The sequence below is a fragment of the Dipodomys merriami genome, unplaced genomic scaffold (genome assembly GCF_024711535.1).
Source record: "Dipodomys merriami isolate MVZ:Mamm:240054 unplaced genomic scaffold, mDipMer1.0.p SCAF_9, whole genome shotgun sequence".
Taxonomy (NCBI): Eukaryota; Metazoa; Chordata; class Mammalia; order Rodentia; family Heteromyidae; genus Dipodomys; species Dipodomys merriami.
The window spans coordinates 58,912,051-58,931,621 of NW_027206512.1; the positions used below are offsets into that span (position 1 = coordinate 58,912,051).

The window sequence follows — 19,571 nt, forward strand, 5'->3', positions numbered from 1 at the left end:
ATGTGTCGTGCCTTTTATCTTTCCAAGGGCTTTGTACATACCTTCTCTCACTATTGAGATGCTAACAGGAATAAACACGGAGAAAGCTGTTCCCCATTCTCACAGAATGCTGCCTTTACTTACCCTTGCTTGGAAATAGATGGTGCTAAATGGAATCTTCACACATCCTAACCAGTGTCTCTCGATACGGGTATGGATTCCACTTCCTCTTTCACGGTCATCCTAACGGAAGTGTGGGAAGGAATGCTGCTTCAATAACTCCAGACACATATTTATTAATGTGACAGTAGGAAAGTAGCAGGATTTTAGCTGAAAGCATGTGGACTTAGGTCATACCAACCTAATCACATTCTAGATCAGATGCTTAATATCTCTGTGACCCTTGGAAATACATTTGACTTCTCAATTTCAGTTTTCAGGTCAATCAACAGGAGATTTCACAGTCTGTTTCACAAGGTTATTTTAGAATTAAATGAGAAAATATATAAAAAGCAGCTGGGTGCCAGGGCCTCTTGCCTGTCAGGAGGCTGAGATCTGAGAATTGCAGTTTGAAGCCAGCCTGGGCAGGAAATTCTGTGAGACTTTTAACTCTAACCACCAAAAAGCCAGAAGCAGAGCTGTGGCTCAAGTGGTACAGTATTAGTCTTGAGCAAAAGGAGCTCAGGGATAGCACCTAGGCCCAGAGTTCAAACCCCAGGACCAGCCCCTCCTCCTACCCCCCAAAAAAGCAAAGCAGCTGGTATAATTCTTAGAACAGAGTAAACACTTTCCTGAATATGAAAAAGTGAGTTCTCTCCCCCTTCTGTTTGAAAGGTTTGAAATAGATCAAGTTTGAAACATTCCAAACACAAGAAAAATGAAAAATGTGCTAGGGACTTGGCTGTGAAATGAGTGCCAACATCTTCCTTAAAACGGAGCACTTGGGCTAGGAAGGTGGCTCAGTGGTAGAGCGCTTGCCTTGCATGCCTGAGGCCCTGGGTTCGATTCCTCAGTTACCACATAAGCAAAAAGAAAAAAAAAGCCAGAAGTGGCGCTGTGGCTCAAGTGGTAGAGTGCTAGCCTTGAGCTGAAGAGCTGAGGGACAGCGCCCAGGCCCAGAGTTCAGGCCCCACGACTGGACCCTCCCACACCCACCCCACCCCCGCCCAAAAAAAGGGGCTGGGAAGGTGGCTCAGTGGTAGAGCGCATGCCTTGAATGCCAGAGGCCCTGGGTTTGATTCCTCAGCACCACATAAGCAAAAAGAAAAAAGCCAGAAGTGGTGCTGTGGCTCAAGTGGTAGAGCGCTAGCCTTGAGCTGAAGAGCTGAGGGACAGTGCCCAGGCCCAGAGTTCAGGCCACACAACCAGACCCAAAAAAACAAACAAACAAAAAAACGGAGCACTTACCTCTAAGATATCATACACTACTTCATCGAAAATGTTGATGTATACATCGTCTTTCACTGACTGTAGACTGGCGGTGCTGTAATCCCCATTAGGAGCCCTGCAAAATACAGACAGGTGAAACAGGAATTCTCAGCACTCAGAACATCAACATGTGAAAAATACCCGAGTAGGAGCATAGCTGTAAGAGTTAAAAGCCAGGCCTCCACTCCAAGATTTGTCTTATACAAGGACATGCTGATATGGTGATATAATGCTTATCCTCCAAGGGAGGGAGCACTGGACCACGTGCTCTGAGGATCAAACCATCCTACTCCCTTGACTTCTCTGATCCTCTGAGCTCTCTACAGCTTCTGCTGCTGAGTTACCTACTCTGCCCTATGGTCAGCTTTACACGGAACCAGTTCACCAGGACCAAGATGGCTCTGGGGACAGCTAACGGTTGCCAGCTAATGCAGTTATAGACTTCCAATGCCATGTCCCCAGCATGCCCAGCTAGTCCAGAGGTTGTTCTGGGTCTGGTCCTGCTGCCCACCCTATTTCTCATAGACGTGTGAAGCTGTTCAGAGGTAAGAAGTCTGACCCACTTGGGCCCCATCCAGGTCAGCCTGAGCTTGCCTGTCCATCGCAGGGCTGGAGATGCGGTGCCACGTGTTTTTAGCATATATCTGTACATTTCCTTGTGTTTTTTCTTTGCTCTTGTTGGTTTCATGTGTAACCGTAGTAACTGTCCCCCTCTTCTGACTTAACTAGTTTGAATCCCTGATCTGTCTCTAATTTACTATGTAGCGTTAAGTAAGTCACCTTCTTTCTAAGTGTTTTCATTTCTTCTTCATAGAGGGTTAACTGGACATATGGCTCAAGTGGTAGAATGCCAGACTAGCTAAGTATGAGGCTGAGTTCTCACCCATGTATTGCCAAGAGAAAAAAAAGTAGAGAGATTAGATAAGGCCGATTCAAGTTCTCAACTAATGAAAATCTTTACCACAGTTCTGGAATGCTTGTGTGTCCCTGGCAAAGGAGAAAGGTCACTTATGGGAACTGGAGTTTGAAATATGCTGCAGGAGAGGGCAGAAGGAAGAAAGGAAAAGCAGGGTGGTGCCAGTGGGCTGTAAGAAGTCAGAGCCTGGAGGGAAGTGGAGTGTCCTAATAGAGTTCCAGTTTTATTCTTGGACAGTCAGCTGGTAGGGAAAGAGGAGAAACATGGGACTTGCTTGGTGTCAGGATACTTGGATCTTATCCCAGTTCCTTAGTTAAAAACATCTCAGACATTTCTTACTGAGTCTGTTTCCTTCACAGTGTTTCAAAATATCTCCTATAATTCTCCTTCTTCTTCATTTTTAGAGAGGACACTGGGGTTTGAACTCAAGGCTTTTGTGTTTGCAAGACAGGTACTCTGCCTCTTGAGCCATGCTTCCACCCCTTTTAATTCTTGATATATATATTTTTTTGGTCATGGGTCTTGAACTCTGGGCCTGGGCACTGGTCCCTAAGCTCCTCAGCTCAAGGCAAATGCTCTACCACTTGAGCCATAGCAACACTTCCAGTTTTCTGGTGGTTAATTGAAGATAAGTCTCATGGACTTTCCTTGCCCAGGCTGACTACTCTTGCTATTCATGCCTAGGTTGGTCTAGACTGCAATCCTCCTAGGTGACATGATGCCAAATTATTGGTTGAGATGGGGCAGGGGGTATTTCATAAATGTTATGCCTGAGGTGGCCTCAAACCACAATCCTTCCTACTTTTGTCTCTTGGGTAGTACTGTAGTTCTTTTTGTTGTTGTTGTTGTTGTTGTGGTCAGGGGCTGGGTGCTGTCCCTGAGCTCTTTTTGCACAAGGCTAGCCCACTACCACTCTACCACTTTAAGCCACAGCTTTGCTTTCTGTTATCTGGTGGTTAATTGAGGATAAAAGTCTTTTGGTCTTTCCTGCCCAGCCTGGCTTTGAAATGCAATTCTCAGATCTCAGCCTCCCAAGTAGCTAGGATGACAGGTGTGAGCCCCATTGCCCGGCTTAGTACTGTCATTCTTTAAAGGAGAATATATGTTTACCTAAATGGAAGTTCAAGTTCTTCATTCCAACTAGGATTTGGTCCTTCAGCTGTGGTTGTGTGACAAATTGTTCGTTGGAAAGAAACTTCTACAAAGGGACGTACTAACACCTTAAAAATCAAGAACAAATTCCGAAGTCCATCATCATTAGTTTGAATTATTTTGTTCTTAGCAGTATGTTACCAAAGGATGAAGCAGAAAGAAAGACTGTCTAGAAGTAGAAAATACGTGGAGTGGTGTGTAAGGCTTGGAAGCCAGGTTCTAGAGGCTCACCTGGCTCAGGGGGAAGTCAGCGCTGGGTGTCGGGCTGTGTGGGCTAGGGGATGTAACATGCTTTTCACTGAAAGTCCTTGAAGATCTTGATGGCTGCTGGAACTTGCTAGAAGGGAAAGTGTGTGGTGGAAATTAATGACAAGGAAAGTCTACCTATAGAAAAGATGGCTTTCATTTTCAAAGATGTATGGCCCTGGGATGTACTGAGATGCCCTCCATTAGCTTGTTGACATTTCAGGAGACTTTCAGTGTGCTCTGGTCCCCCCCCCCCCCCCATTACCAAGTGATTGCCAGAACATTCTCCAGCTTCCATTCTTCAGGGCTGCTTGTGTGGCTGAGAACAGAACAGGAAAGGCTCTCTCTTTCACTCTCCTTCAATCGCCTGAGTGGGAGACTTGTTTTCCCTCAGCAATGGGAGCCTCTATCCTTCTCATGTATCTCTCTGCCAGGTATCTTTGCTTTGAAGTAAATACGGTCGCTCTCCAGTGACCCCCCCCCCCATCACCTACCCCAGACACAGCATCTCTTTCTCTGGGCCTGCTGAACTTCATGGGGAAGAGCCTGGGGAACTCCTAGCTTGAGCTTTACGAGTGAGTTGTACCCCCTGCTCTCTTCTGCGCTGCAGTTCTTAAAGGAATAAGTGGAGGTTGTATCTAGAAGGCATCTTCTAAATGCCAGCCCCATCCTAACAACTAACTAGCTTGCATATTTGTGCTGAATTTTATAGCTTGCCAAATTCATTTGCATTCATTAACGGACAAAGAAACAAGTTGTTTCTTTCTACCAGATTTTCAGCTTTGAACAAAGTTTCAGACAGATCATGAGACTATATGAGTAAGACATGTAACACAACAACTATCAGAGAAAACCCTTTTCTTTTGGGAAAACTAACAATTACATTATTTAAAAAACAAAACACAGAAAAACATGTGTTAGGTCAGGCACTGGTAGCTCACCTCTGTAATTCTAGCTAGGTAGAAACATCTCTTTCCAGCTAGCTAGATATAGATCTATCTATATGATCTCTATAGAATATATGTATTCTACCTCTATATTATATATATCCTGTATATAGTCTATATTCTCTCTCTCTATTTATTCCATAGAGACCAATCAGTTTTTCATCCCAGAGTCCGGCTTTGAGGCACCAGTTTGGAAAGTTGTATGTGGGCAACGTCTCCAAAGGTTTCAGGACTTAAGGGGACACTTACAAGTAGAAAAGCATTGAGAATAGTTGGGACCAATGGATGTTTTGTGATAGGTTGAAAATTAGTCACTAAAGAAAAACAGAGCAAAATAATGGGGTGATGGGGACAGAGGAATGGAGAGCTAGTGTAGAAGAACATAGGGAAAGAAGATGATGCCAAAGGCTACCATGATGCTCTTTGGATCCAGATAGTGGATGACCTTGGTCAAGATACAACTTTTCCACTCCTACTTTTCCTTGGCAAAATGGACATCGTAGTGGAATTAGTAGGAGCGATGATATAACATATGCAAATGTGCTACCATAGTTTGTACAAGTTGAATGCACAACAAATTCCATATTACTCTGTTACACTGTTAGCAGAAAGCATTGTCATTCTTGGTCCTCCTATGTCTTTCTGAAGGCGTGAGATACTCAAGATTTATCTCACTTGTGGTTAAGAGCTCCATACTGGCCCCAGGATAGTAAGCCATACTAGCCACAGCTTCTGACAAGTGATGCTTAGGAGTGCCCTAGCTATATGGACCACTTCTACCACATTAAAAAAAGAAGAAGCAAACTCAGGGGGAGGCAGGTGAGAGGGGCCGCAGAAGACTGTCTTAGCCCTTGTAATACACTATGTAGTTCAGCTCTACCTTCCTGGCCGTGAAACTCTCTTGGAGATGTTCCCAATACTGAATTGACTCTATCACTTGCAAACAATAAGTAGGACCTTGGCTTCAGCGAGGTCCTCAAGGCCCCGCTGCCTAAAAATGATGTGAAGAACGAGCATCCTGACTCGCTGTCTGGGACCCTGCGCACACCGTCCCAGGTTGTAGGAGCTCTCACTCACCTGGCCGTTGGCTTTCTCACTGGAATGTCGTAAGCCCGGACAATGTTCACCAGCAGTTTTATATCCCCATCAGACAGGTTCTGGGCTGTCACCTTCTTTCGACCTTTTCTCCTTGGCCTCAGTGGTCGCTTTTGTTCTGCCAGCTTGAAAAGGCTCGTGCCCAAAATGCTAATGATTACAGAGCCAGATTAGGGTCCAGTTCGAAGTACACATTCAGAAAATTATGAGATGACCTTCCAAACTGTCCCAGGACTACAGGCCCCCCAAAACTCTCCTTTTTATTAAATTACTATTTTTAGTTTTTTGAATATTCTCCTTTTAAACAGGGTAGAAATAGTCTCGAAATGAAGCTGATCCTATTGCCTGGGTTGTTAAGATGATTTTTTTTGTAGCTGCTTCTCATCAGAACAAGAAAAGCCATGTTCTGGCCCCTGCTGGCCTCCATTACCCTGCTCACCAACCAGCTCCTGAACCTGCTCTCCTCTTCACATCCTGACTCCTGCCAGACGGCTGAGATTTACCTTCTCCCAGGGACCTAGCCACACTGACTGGAAGGAACTCTCTCTGAGCCTCTCCAGAACTATTACCCTGATCAATTAATCAATTCACACACGCTAGTACTAGGGTTTAAACTCAGGGCCATGATGCTCTCCCTTCGCTTTTTTGCATTTGAGCCACAGTTCTACTTCTAGATTTTGGCTGGATAATATAAGAGTCTCAAGGACTTTTCTGTCTCAACTGACTTTTACATGTAATCCTCAGATCTCAGCCTCCTGAGTTGTTGGGACTATAGGCGTGAGACACCAGTGCCTGGTTGTATAGTCTGATCATTTTTATTACAGTTGGTCACATAGTCTTCTCAGGCTGTTTGGAGATCTTGCTGGTGTCAGGTAGACTGGGTGTGAATCCTGCCTCCATTCTTTGCCCTGGGGCATCTTATTTCACTGCTTTAAGGCTGTTCATCGTCTGTAAATTGAGGATAATAATCCCAACCAACCTCTTGGGGTGACTGAGAGTATAAAGAGAGGAGTTTGAGCGCCCTAGTACTTAGGAGATGCCCTCAAGTGGTAGCTGTTGTGATGATGACAGTTTCTGTATGACTACACTGGAAGCAGTGCAAGGGACCCGGGGGAGGAGAATTCTCTCTCTGCCTTTCATTGACATGATTTGCTATAAACACTCGTTGGAAGATGAAAGCAACAAGGCCAGAGACTCCACGGAGCAAATAAATTCTGGCCCAGAGATTAAATAGAAAGACAGATAGGACTTTGTCCCTGAAAGCAGAGATTGAAGACTATGCCAAAGAGCCACAGACTAAAGCCAGCTGTGCAGTACCAGCCATATGCACCCATCAGTACTCATGGCCTTTTGCTTTCCTGGTGATTATTGAGCTGGCCAAACAGACTCTTAGGAGATGTGGAGGAGGGCACTGCAGGCCCTGCGTGGTCATGGCTGGTAGATCCTACAGGAATCTCGGGGAGCTGCTCACACTTGTTTTCCAAAATAGGTTGCACAGAATAGGTTACCATTTATAAGTATGTTTTGTGTATCAAGAACACTAGGAGCCTTACATATAGTATTTCTTATCCATGAAGGCCTAAGATTTACCCCATTCTTTTCAGAATCTCTGAGCAGTGCTTTGATTTGCTGCAGGCTCTTTACCAGTAGAAGGAGAGCTAGAGTTCAAACTCAAGGTCATTAACTATCAGAATCCCCTCACTTTTCCAGGATACCTGCCAAACCCCAATTTGCACGGCTTTATCAGCATCCTAACATGACCAAGATTCTCCCTTGTGAATCCTTTCTCCCTCCTCAGGAGCTGACTCCTCTCACGAGGCTTGGATGTTTCCATAGCAGTCAGCCTGAGACCATTCCACAAACAAACATCTTAGTTTAAAGCCAATAACAAACTGAAATACAAAAGAAAAGAAAAGAAAAGGAACATACCCTGAGCCTTCAGAACTTAATGCAGAAAGTAAAGCAGAAAAGAAAAGAAAAGGAAAAACAGCATGAACAATCATCATCTAGTCTAAGTGAACTTTTCATGTCTGAAAACATTCAGTGACTGTGGACTCTGGGCCTGAAATAAAGATGGAGGTTTTGCATGAATCTATATCATAATGTTGGAGGAGGTGCTATGGGTTGTACATCCTTTTTTTTTGGTCTGAGCATGATTGGTGGAAAGAAAGTTCATGGGAAATGACCTTGTCAGGAGACCAAGAGACTAGATCACAGAAAAGGTCAGGAACTGAATACACCCCACAAAACCACAAACAGGAAGTTGTCTGTGATCTTTTTTGCACTTCTCCCTAACTGAGACCACTAGAGTATCACACGAAGTAACAGCAAATACAATCCCTTTCCAGCTTCTAGGTCAACATCAATTTTTTTTCGTGCTGCCCACCACCTTCACCAAACATCCTAGGTTTGTGCCTCCCAGCTTTGAGGCTGACCCAACCCTAGAACTTCAGAGGGGGTTGGGGGGACTTAGTCACTTCTGCTTTTATCGATGGGAGTGTAGGAAAGCTTGGTGTTGGGAAGTTGGGACAGCAGAATTTGTGCAGGAAGGCAATGATGTTGGAGTTCAATGAATTGGAATGAAAATAGCAAAGGCTGGCGAGGTTGGTTTGGAGGAGCAGGAAGGTAATTACGATGGGCTCTCCTGGGATGCAACAGGATCGGAGCTGAGATGACTTATCCTAATAGAACTCTCTCAGTGACTGTTGGTATGAGGCACTAATCGAGCAATTGCACATCATATGCTGATCAAAGCATCTTCTCTGGCATTTTTCATAGAATAACAATAAAATTTCATAGAAAGTATGAACGATCTTGCTTGATTTACCTGATATTAGGAACTTCTTCTTCTACTACCAAGTCAGTAAGGAGAAAATGGTGCTTTGCGATGAGGAAGCGGTTCACCACGGACTCCCTAACCTGGGAAAAGAAATTGGCTTTGTTTAAAGCGTTTCTCTCACTTCAGCTTCAGAGTTTGCTCTCTTCAACTCCTTGTCTTTGCCCTAATTTCACCTCAGTGTGTCCACTGCCTCTCAGGCTGTTAACTTTCTCCACTGATCTGGTTTCCTCTTGCTGTAAATTCTCTAGTTGTCTCCACTAGACTGTAAGCTCCCTGAAGGCAGAGTTGGGGTTTTTGTCTGTTTACTTTGTTGGTTTTTCTTGTTTAGGTCAGTGTTATATTTTCAGTAGCTGGAAATGTTCCTGGCACATAAGATGGCAAAAGTTCATGAGATGAAATTCATTTGAAATGACAAAAAAAAAATCAGACCAGTTTCAAATAGACAATGCAGAATTGATTATTCATCCCTTCTATTCAGAATTTAAATAGAGGACTTGCTAGCAGCCAAAAGAGTAGAGAGCTTCCCATGGTAGAATACTAGCCCTTTTCTCCCTGGGACGATGGTTTTAATGGGTTTTCTTACCTGCTGGAGGTACTTGGCTACCATAGCCCTATGAGTGTCGATGTGGTCTTTGGTTTCAATCACATTTCTGTCTCGTAACCGCTTCTCATAGTCCTAAAATCACAAGCGTATTATCATGATTTTAAAGTATGCTCTGATGCTCCTTTTTGGAATTAAAGAATAGTTCATCACATACAATTTAAACCATAAAATATGGTTCTAAGTGTTTCTTTCCCCTTCCTCTCAATTTTTGGCTTAGAATTGGCTTTACATGCAGTATCCAGGATTCTGACTCAGTTGGTTAAACTGCCTTAGTAGCAGAAGAGACTTGTACCATAGTTAAGAGTTAGCATATTCATGCAGGGAGGAACAGAGGCCCTGGGTGACACAGAGGAAGCAATTATCATCCAAGGCTCTAAGCTCATCAAAGCCTTTGCTTACGTATTGCCTGACGCATTTTAAGTAAAGCACTTCAGAGAATAGTAAAAAGCTCCAGATAAAATATTAATCATAATCAAACTATCTGCTGCTGACCTGGGCCAACTATATGGAGGAAGACAGGAGATGTATCTGTTGGCTTTGTCAATTGAGGCCTCTCCCTTTTTCTGTCAGTACAATTGTGTGAGCCCCTGGGAACTTCCACGTTCCCCTGTGTCCATGTTCACCTACAGCTGGGTGTCCAGTCGTGTCCTAGTTCAGTGACTCAGAGCTGTTTCTCAGGACTTTTGAACTTGGGACAGGAAAACACTTTTCTGATGGCCAAAGATGCTGGTGTAGACTTGCCTGGTCCTGGGGACCATGCTGCCCAGTACAGAAAACCCGTGTCCTCCTTGACAAGGAAGTCAGTACACCAGAAGTCCAGACAGGATGGAGATGGACCAGACAGTGGAGCAGGTCCAGCATCCAGGGGGACATGAGGCACAGAGGTGTGCCAGCTATTCCCAGGGGAGGGTATTTAGATATTTAAGCCTCTTTGGGGATTTCATCACCCAATAAACTCCAATTGGTGCCTGAGGTTGTTCAACATTTGGGGGTTTAATCCCATAGGATCACAAAGCCAAACAAGCTCAAGGGAAAAAACCAACTAACCAGAAATATTCTCCAAGAATAGTTTCTTCAAGAAAAATCATCATGGTGGGCTGGGAAGGTGGCTCAGCGGTAGAGCACTTGCCTTACATGCATGAGGCCCTGGATTCGATTCCTCAGCACCACATAAGAAAAAAGCCGGAAGTGGTGCTGTGGCTCAAGTGGTAGAGCACTAGCCTTGAGCTGAAGAGCTGAGGGACAGTGCCCAGGCCCAGAGTTCAGGCCCCACGACCGGACCCAAAAAAAAAGAAAAAAAGAAAAATCATCATGGTATTCATGATGCTAGAGTGCTTTGCCAATGAACCTTAATGCATTAAAATGCAATTGAATTCCTAACTACAGCAGGAATAACTAGCCATAGTAATTGCCGAGATACTTATCAACCTTGCAATTCTAATTGGAGGTAATTTGACCAACGAACTCAGAATCCTGGTTACTGGTTAGTTTATATGTCATTATAATGAGACCTAGAGAGTGTTTACATGTCAAGTTCAAGAAAAGTAAGAGACAGGTAATATATAAAAGGGCTGACATTTATCAAGATGTGCTGTATTCTTTAACTGCTTTGTTAAGTAGCAATTCCTGTGTATGACTACCAAAAGATTAATAATAATACTAATAAAGTACTCTAAAGAGAAACAACTACTGCTATGGAGAACAAGAACAGTCAAGTTATAATTGTGTGCCAGATGGCACAGCAGATACCTTCTTAGCCCTTTTAGGCAATTTCTTACCTGGAATATCTTTTCCATAATTTCTCGGTCATATGCTGGAATTTGCTTGTAATTTCGGAATTCTGGTACCTCTTGGTTTCTAAGATGAAGAAGCCTGAATCTCTTGGATCTGCTTAATTCCTCATCTGAGATGAAATTAAATTCCTGTTGCAACTGTTCCAGTCGAAAGAAATCAGGGACATAGGATTCTCCACTGGTAGCAACCTACAAACATCAGAAAATGATCAGTTCTACCACAGATGAAAAGACAATGTGGGTAGGGATGGGAGAGACAAAGGGAAGAGGTAACATTGTCCAAAAAGAAATGTAATCATTATTGGATGTAGGCCCTCTGTATACCACCTTATAATAACAATAAAAATGTGATTTGCTACTTTACATGGAATATACTGTACTTCAAGTAATATGGACTCTCCTTCCTAATTTCTCTTCTTCACATTAAGAAGCAATGTGTTGGAAGAAGAGTTAGTAAAGACATAAGGATGACTAAAAGGAAGCTTGTTCTTAGACTTAAAGAGACTAGAAGGAAATGAAAGAATGGAGAGTTTCATCGAGCTTCCATTTGTCCCATCAATGGAATCATGCCTGTAGCTCTGATCACGAGAACCTATCCTGTGGTCTCCCTCTGTGGCACCTGCATGCTTATTGTGGTTTTATACAAATTACAAAGTTGGCAGTAAAAAGCCATTGTAGTTGGTTCTATGAAATATAATGTGCTAACTCATGTCCCACTTTATACATTCACTGAAAATGCAGTGAAAAAGAAAATGCAAGTAGAGGGTAGAGCCCTTTCAATGATCTCTCTGAGCTTCAAAATGGTCACCTTACCGAAATGAGTTGCATCAAAGGGGCATTGCTGGGGTCATTAGGGTCAAGCTTGGACTCTGCTGCCCACTTGGCTAACTTCTTCATGTCTGTCAGTCCGGATGTGCCAATGGATGAGATGGCGTCCGCTCTCTTCAAAGCACTGGAAAACAAAACAAGACCCAAACTGAACAGCAACCACCTGACCCCACAAGCCTAACTTTACCACACAGCAGTTTATATCAGGACCACAAAATCCTAGAGACAGAATTGAATATAGAACCCATTATCTCCACCAGAAGGAATCTTACTTTAGGGGCTACTTTACTTGAGGATTGTGAGGGAAGATGTTATAAGGCAATAAAGAAGTATGACTGGAGGGCATACAACCGTGATCCCTGGAAGAAGTCTCCCAGTGCAGTAATGTGCCTGGTCCTGAGCCCTGGCTAGGAAAGAAGGCTGGTCAGTGTGGTCCAGCATGCCTGGACACCGCATGTCCTAAGTCACTCAGGCAGTGCACAGGAAATCACAAGTTGCCGGGGTATTCCGTAGGTCCCAGCTGCAGCTTTATCAAGTCTGGCACCTCCTGATAGTCATGCTCTGTTTCACCTCCTCTTGCAAGGCTGAAAGCATTAACTCCTGGGACCGCTCTTCAGCACTGAGGTGAAAATGAATGAAAAGTGCCTCTGCTCGCAGCACGACCGGCCCCCGTGGGAAGTGGCTCCCGGCCTGGTGCAGAGATGAACAGCCCCACGCTTCCCTCACACAGGGGCAGGGGTTCGTATGGAGACGCAGAGGGCGTGAGAGGGACAGTACAGGTTCCTTTGCTGGTTTCTCACGCAGTGGAAATGACAACTCTACAGCCAAGGTGAATCCTTTTAGTTTAGAGGCAGGTGATTCAGGCCTCAATGTCAGGATGGTAGATTCCGGTTGTGCATGGAGAAATGACAGAGGGACCGAGGTCCTGGGACTCCACAGGCTGCTTGGACCAGCATCGCCAGGGCTTTCTGGACAGGTTCTTTCTGGCCAGGGTTGGCCTGAAGATAAATTTAGGGTGCTAGCAATCATGAAAGGAAGGACTTAAATGAAACCAGGAGGTTCTACACCAATCATTAGCAATGATAAATACACACAACCCGGTGCTGTGCCGCCCCATCTACAAAATGGGGAAAAGAAGACCTCAGACCCTTTTGTGTTGCTTAAAATGCTTTTCATGTTGAAAATGAACTATACAACTTATGTGTGGGGATGGGAGGGAAAAGCTGGCCAAGAGGGAGGGAAGGGGTGACATTGTCCAAAGAAAAATGTCCTTGTTACCTGACTTATGCAACTGTCACACCTGTGTAAATCAACTTCCTAATTACAATAAAGAAACAAAATAAATTTTAAAAATGCTTTTCACTGTATCGGGCATGGACAAATAGCTTTCATGCAAACACTGACATTAGTCATCAGTTAATTCTTGCCACCAATTACCTCCGACATCCAATGTTCTGATGTGACAGTGGAGGGATTAAAGGTATTCCATTCTCTCCGATGGCCCATGCCACACTGTGGGACACTTTCCCGGAGGTCATTAGAATCAGCTGATTGCTGCCATCAGCTTCAAAGGAGAAGGGCACTCCTAGGGAGACATCAACAGGGTATTTGTTTAAAAAGCAGGAGCCCAGGCCTAGTAATAACACAAAGCGCAAACGGATGGAACTGAAATGGGGGGGGCGTGGCTCTGTTGCTGTGCAACTGTATACAGCTGTGTGTGTGTGGCTTTGACAAGCTACTTGTCTGAGCCTTAGTGTTTTACCTGTAAATATGGGAAACTGATAGCGCTGTCTTTGCAGACCTATCTCAAAGGTATTTATATTTGCTCATTCAGTCAACCTATTTAATTTGTGAGGCTTTGTCATAGGTACTGAAGTAAGCACAATTTTAATAATAATGATTAAAAACCAAGTTCTCCTCTCAGACTGTTTGTACTTGAACGTGTGTAAAAGGTAAATATTAAGATAAGTACTTAGTGTGTTTGAGAGTGGCTAAGTGCTAAGGAGAATAGAGTAGGAAAGGCAAGCAGGAAATTTGTACTCTGTGAGGATGGGGAAGGGGTCAAAATTTAAATCCAGTGGCCAAGAAAGTCTGACTAAAAGTGACTGAGGAAAAGCAGTGAGACTTGGAGGAATGTTTGGAGAAAGCACTCCTGGCAGAAGGAGTGCGTGTAAGTGTCCTGAGGCGGCTGCCAGAGCCCAAGTTCAGTGTATTGATGTTTGCAGAGCACCTTGTGCTTGGCCAGTCATGAGCACACAGCCACTGCCGGCCATCATCACAAGCTGTTATGGCTACTATGAGCCCTTACTGTTTCCTTCTGCAAACTAGAAACTAATGATACAGACTCCCTGGGTGATAGGATTTAATCAGCTTTATGACTTCCAGATCATTCCTTCATATTGAAAGACCATCCTTTATCTTCATCTGCAAAATACCCTATAAACCAAATGTCAGTGGCTTGCTCCTGTCATCGCAGCAGAGATCCATGGAAGGCAGCGAGTAAGAACTGGACAGTCTGAACGCACAGGAAAGACCCCCTCCTACGTATGGTGGTGGTACCTCTTGTCCCAGTTATGTAAAGGCTGAATTTGGGAAGAATCATGGCCCTAGGCCAGGTCAGGCAGAAAGATGGTGAGACTCTTTCTCTTTCAACAGAGAGAAGCTGGGACATTGTGGCATGCACCTACCACCCTGGTTATGACAGGAAGTCTAAAATAGGCAGATGTGGTCCAGGCACATACCTGGGTAGAAAGACCCTATCTCAAAATAACCAGTGGACCAAAGAGCTGCAACATAGCTCAATGGTAGAGAGCTTATTGACAAGCCCAAGGCCCTGAATTTAAACCCTAGTATGACCCCAATGAGTATGAATGAGGCAGAAAATGTTCAAGCATGGTATATAACCACTAAATTCACATAGCTTCTCAGTGTCACAACTGACACTAAGTTTGAGTCTCCACATTTTTAAACTGGTGACTGAATTTGGGCCTCAGTGAATTCTTGCAGATAACCTTGAGATATAAGCAAAAACAAAACAACAACTAACAAGCCAGGTACTAGAGGCTCAGGCCTGTAATCTTAGGTACTCAGGAGGCTGAGATTTGAGGGTTACAGTTGGAATCCAGCCCATGTAGGAAAGTCTGTAGGATTCTTATCTCCAATAAAATACTCAGAAAAAGCTGGAAGTGAAGCTGTGCATCAAGAAGTAGAGTGCTACCTTTGAGCAAATGAATCTCAGGGACAGCACCCAGGCACACATACAAAAAAAAAATCTAAGAGAAAATCATTGTCAGAAATATTAAGGAAAAAGCCATCTTTGAATAAGAGGCAATGAGATCAAACTAATAAATAGATATTGAAATGATAAGGCCGAATAGTAAAAATATTTTAATATGTACAAATAAAGTTAGATGAATGAATGAAAAAGAAATCACTTATAATCTGAAAATAGGAAAAAGGAAATCAGAACTGACCAGATAAAGAACTAAGTAGAATTTCTATAGTCAAAAAGTATACTAACTGGAAGGACAAAACAATAATGAATTTCAATGATTAGACACAGTTGAAGAATGAATTCATGACTTGAAAAACCAATTAAAAAAAAGACCAATTTAACGTCGGTGCGGGGGGGGGGGGAAGGGGGGGGAGAGGAGAAGGATTGGGATTGGGAGGGAGGGGGGAGGCTGGGAAGGGATGTGAAGGGTAAACCAAAGGAGGAGGGTGCAATGCTTGGTAAGAAATGTACGCATTATCCTGCCCATGTAATTGTAACCCCTCTGTACAGTATGTTCACAAATAAAATTAAATTAAATTAAAAAAAAGACCAATTTAAAGAAATTAAATAGAATGTAGCAGTGAAAGAAAATGATATGCATTTTTTAAAAGTAAAGAAACATGTTAGAGTGAGGTCAATCATATACCTTCTTAGAATTGTAGGAGATGAGATTATAATTTCTCTATTATTATTATTATTAAAGTTAATATTCTATTAAGCCTTACATCACTGTTATTTTTCATCCACAGAGCTTTATCTTGAGTTATAATTAATTTTTACAAAAGATTACTAGATATGAAATTAATAAATCATAGGACAAATAACAGTTTACAAAAATGACTTAGTGAGTGAGGCACTGGTGGCTCATGCCTGTCATCCTAGCTACTTAGGAAGCTCAAATCTGAAGCTCTAGGTTCAAATTCAGCCCCAGTAAGAAAATTCATGAGACTCTTACCTACAATTAACTACCAAAAGGCTGGAAGTGATAATGTGGGTAGAGCACTAATATAAGTACAAAAGCTCCAAGACAGTGCCCAGGCCCTGAGTTCAAGTCCCAGTACTGGCACAAAACAAAAGACTTAGCAAAAAAAATAATGTGTTATCATTGTTTTCATTTGAATGAATTGTCTGAGAAGTGAAAGAAAAGCCATAATCCAATCTCCAGCCATGGAGGATGGTTAGCTTTGCATACCACTTCCAACTCCTTCATGGTCCAGGGTCACGTGCTGGTTACTGCTGAACTCCACTTCCTCCGTGGGAGCTCTTCCAGTCACAACAGTAGTCTCAGGAATAGGCAGAAACACCTCAGCTAGCAAGCTGGTACTACTGTATCCAACCGTTTCATAGACCTGAAACCAAGGGGAGACAGCCAGCCAGTAAAAGAAAACAGAACAGAATGTGTGTACTCTTAGATAATCAATCCACATATTTGTGGGTTTGTGCTGGTCATTATCCTAGCCTAGAAGTCTCATTTCAGAGGAGAAAGCTGAGTTGCATTGCGTGGTCCATGGAGAACAACTTATACCCTTGTTTGTAGACAAGTTTCTGACCCCCTGTTTCTTGCCCAGCTTACCTGCCTGCAGCAAGGAGGTTGTGTGTGAAATGGGGCTCCAGCTGTTTCTATTCCAAATCAACAATGCAAGCTAGAGAGTGGGCTTCTTTTTCCTGGTTCAAATTGTCCTCAGAGGAAATGTTTGAAACAAGGACACACCACTAGAGGCTCTCTTACTGTACTAGTATCTACACTGGAAGCACTCCAGAGGGTCACATTTAAATCCACTTTGGGAATCTCTAAAATTGTATTGTAGGACTTTCTTTGTTAATGGCTGAAGTCCCACACACTTTGCCCTAGACCTTCTATGATGGAGCCATGTAGATCACTAGGGTTCAGATACTAATTACTCATGCCATCACCAGGAGGTGGAGATAAGAATATACAACCCAAAGCTGGGAGTCAGTGGTTCATGTTTATAATCCTAGCCACTAAGGAGGCTGGGATCTGAGAATCATGGTTTGAAGCCAACCTGGGCAGAAAAGTCCATGAAACTCTGATCTCCAGTTAAGTACCCCCAAAAGCCAGAAGTGGAGATGTGGGTCAAGTGGTAAAGTACTAGCTTTGAGCACAAAAGCTTAAGAAGAGTGACCTGAGTCAAAACCCCAGGACCAGAACAACAACAACAAAAGAATATACAATTCAGCCTCAGTTAGACTTTCTGTTTCATTTGGTCAAGTCTCTCCTGTATTCTTGGCTCACATTACTTTTGTGATATAACAACAAAATACTTCATGGTTCTAATGACTTATTTTCTGTATTTTATTCTTTTTTTTCTCCATGACATTTGAGTAACACTGGTGAACTCTGATGCCTCAATTTCTGCTTTTACTTCTATTAATTAATCTTTGCACTTTGTCTTTTGTAATAGGGCCTCCTTTGAATCGATGATTTTCTCTTTTACTTCAATGCACAAAGGTGACATTCTGAATCCTCTCTGCCTACCCTTCATTACAAGGCATGTGACCTGTGGCCTTTCCCACCCTGAGGATGAACTTGGGCCTGGCTACCATTCTAGCCTCATCTCTCTTAAATCCATTATCCCATGTTTGCAAGATAGCTAAGTGAGCTTGAAGGGACCAAAGTGGGCGGGGGTGGGGGTGGGGCAAAGTCAGAGGCAAAGTTTGCACAGGAACTGCACTCAGGACCTCAGACATAATGTCCCTGTGAAAGGCTGTATCTACCAAGAGGCAGGCTTGCCTGTGGTGCAGTGGTATGAGAGGAAGCCATAGTGGGACACTGATGTTCCTGTCCAAAATCATCTTTACCACTAAAAAGGGTGGTGATTTTTATCTATCTTAAAATATTCTTGGTAGATGTCAGATGTATATTACAATAATGTAATCATCATCATCATAATAATGGATATGAGGGTCCTGGTACCTAGCCTTAACTATCATGGACTCATGGCAAATCTCATTTCATCATACTCATTTCATACTCTCAACTATTCTCTTTTCCTCCAATACCTTGAACCTAGACATTATTTAATCTGTAACTATTAATCTGTGCATCTGTAAATGTGTCCTTAAAAACTATTTTGCAGGTACTGGGGCTGAACTTAGGGCCTCATATTTTTACTTGGCTTTTTACCGAAGGCTGGCATTATACCACTTGAGCCACACTTCCAGTTTGGGCTTCTTCTGCTAAAGCAAACATAAGAGTCTCACAGACTTTTCTGCCCAGGCTGGCTCTGAACTGCAATCCTTAGATCTCAGTCTCCTGAGTATCTAGGATTATAAGCGTAAGTTACTGGAGTCTGGCAATAAAAGGCATTTCTAAAGGAAGAGACTAACCTTTTCTTCTTGAAAATTTATTGTGATGTCTCCATAGCCAAGAGATGGTTTAAAACCATCTCAAACCTTTAGAGACTACAAAATTCTTGGGATTATGACTATAATGAAAATGCACACCTGAAGTGTTAAACTCTCTGGCCAGTTGAATATTTGCAAGTTGAAAATCTGTCCAAAGTGAACTCGGAAGTCTGGTCCTAGTTGCCGGCTCACCGTCCTGGATACCTCCTTGCTGTTGAAGAGGACTTTTAAATACACCGAGCGCCTCTTGACATCATCCCTTCGCAAGACCTCCACCCTGCAGGTGAGACCATTTGCAACTGTCATTAGCATTCATTTAATAAATATCACTGAAATCATTGACAAATGCATAATGAACATCATAAGAGACACTGGCGGTAACTCTCTATTTAACAGCCCCTATATTAACCAAAATAGCCACAGCTTTCCTAGAACTTAGTACAGTGAAAGATACAACATAAGCTGGGTGCTGGTGGCTCATGCCTCTAATCCTAGCTACTCAGGAGGCTGAGATCTGAGGATTGTGGTTCAAAGCCAGCCTAGGCAGAAAAGTTTGTCAGACTTATCTCCAATAAGCTACTCACAAAAAGCTGTTAGTGGCATAGTGGCTCAAGTGGTAGAGTACTAGCCTTGAGTGCAAAGAAGCTCAGAGACAGCACCATGGCCCTGAGTTCAAGCTCCAGGACCAGCAAAAAAAAAAAAAAAAAAGGTGTAACATAAAGCCTACAGAGAAGTCACTGGCAGACAATGGAAAGGGGTATGCTGCTGGAAATAACATTGTACTGGTGTCTCAATTTTCTCAAACAAGCCTTACATTTGCATCCCAAACAAAACATTAAGGAAATTCTCTCTCTCTCTCTGTCTCTCTCTGTCTCTCTCTCTGTCTCTCTCTCTCTCTCTGTCTCTCTGTCTCTCTCTCTCTCTCTTTCTGTTAGTCATAGGGCTTGAACTTAGGGCCTGGGCACTGTCCTAGAGCTCTTTTGCTCAAGGCTAGTGCTCTAGTATTTTGAGCCACAGGTCCACCTCCAGTTTTCTGGTGGTTAATTGGAGAAAAGAGTCTCACAGACTTTCCTGCCCCTGCTGGCTTTGAACCATGATCCTCAG

The 19,571-nt window shown here is 43.2% G+C and overlaps 1 protein-coding gene across 3 annotated transcripts in view; it reads right to left on the reverse strand.

Moving 5' to 3' along the window:
* Nucleotides 1-19,571, reverse strand: part of Cc2d2a (coiled-coil and C2 domain containing 2A) — a 77,850-nt gene that overhangs the window by 15,366 nt on the left and 42,913 nt on the right. For all 3 annotated transcript variants that reach the window (XM_070012292.1, XM_070012293.1, XM_070012294.1), the window contains 12 exons: nt 18,567-18,744; nt 16,294-16,450; nt 13,265-13,412; nt 11,813-11,951; nt 10,985-11,188; nt 9,186-9,278; nt 8,591-8,682; nt 5,746-5,913; nt 3,707-3,812; nt 3,434-3,543; nt 1,387-1,483; nt 124-222 (listed from right to left, as the gene is read on the reverse strand). In XM_070012292.1, the coding sequence (XP_069868393.1) occupies nt 124-222; nt 1,387-1,483; nt 3,434-3,543; nt 3,707-3,812; nt 5,746-5,913; nt 8,591-8,682; nt 9,186-9,278; nt 10,985-11,188; nt 11,813-11,951; nt 13,265-13,412; nt 16,294-16,450; nt 18,567-18,744 (1,591 nt within the window). The remainder of the gene's footprint in view (nt 1-123; nt 223-1,386; nt 1,484-3,433; nt 3,544-3,706; nt 3,813-5,745; nt 5,914-8,590; nt 8,683-9,185; nt 9,279-10,984; nt 11,189-11,812; nt 11,952-13,264; nt 13,413-16,293; nt 16,451-18,566; nt 18,745-19,571) is intronic.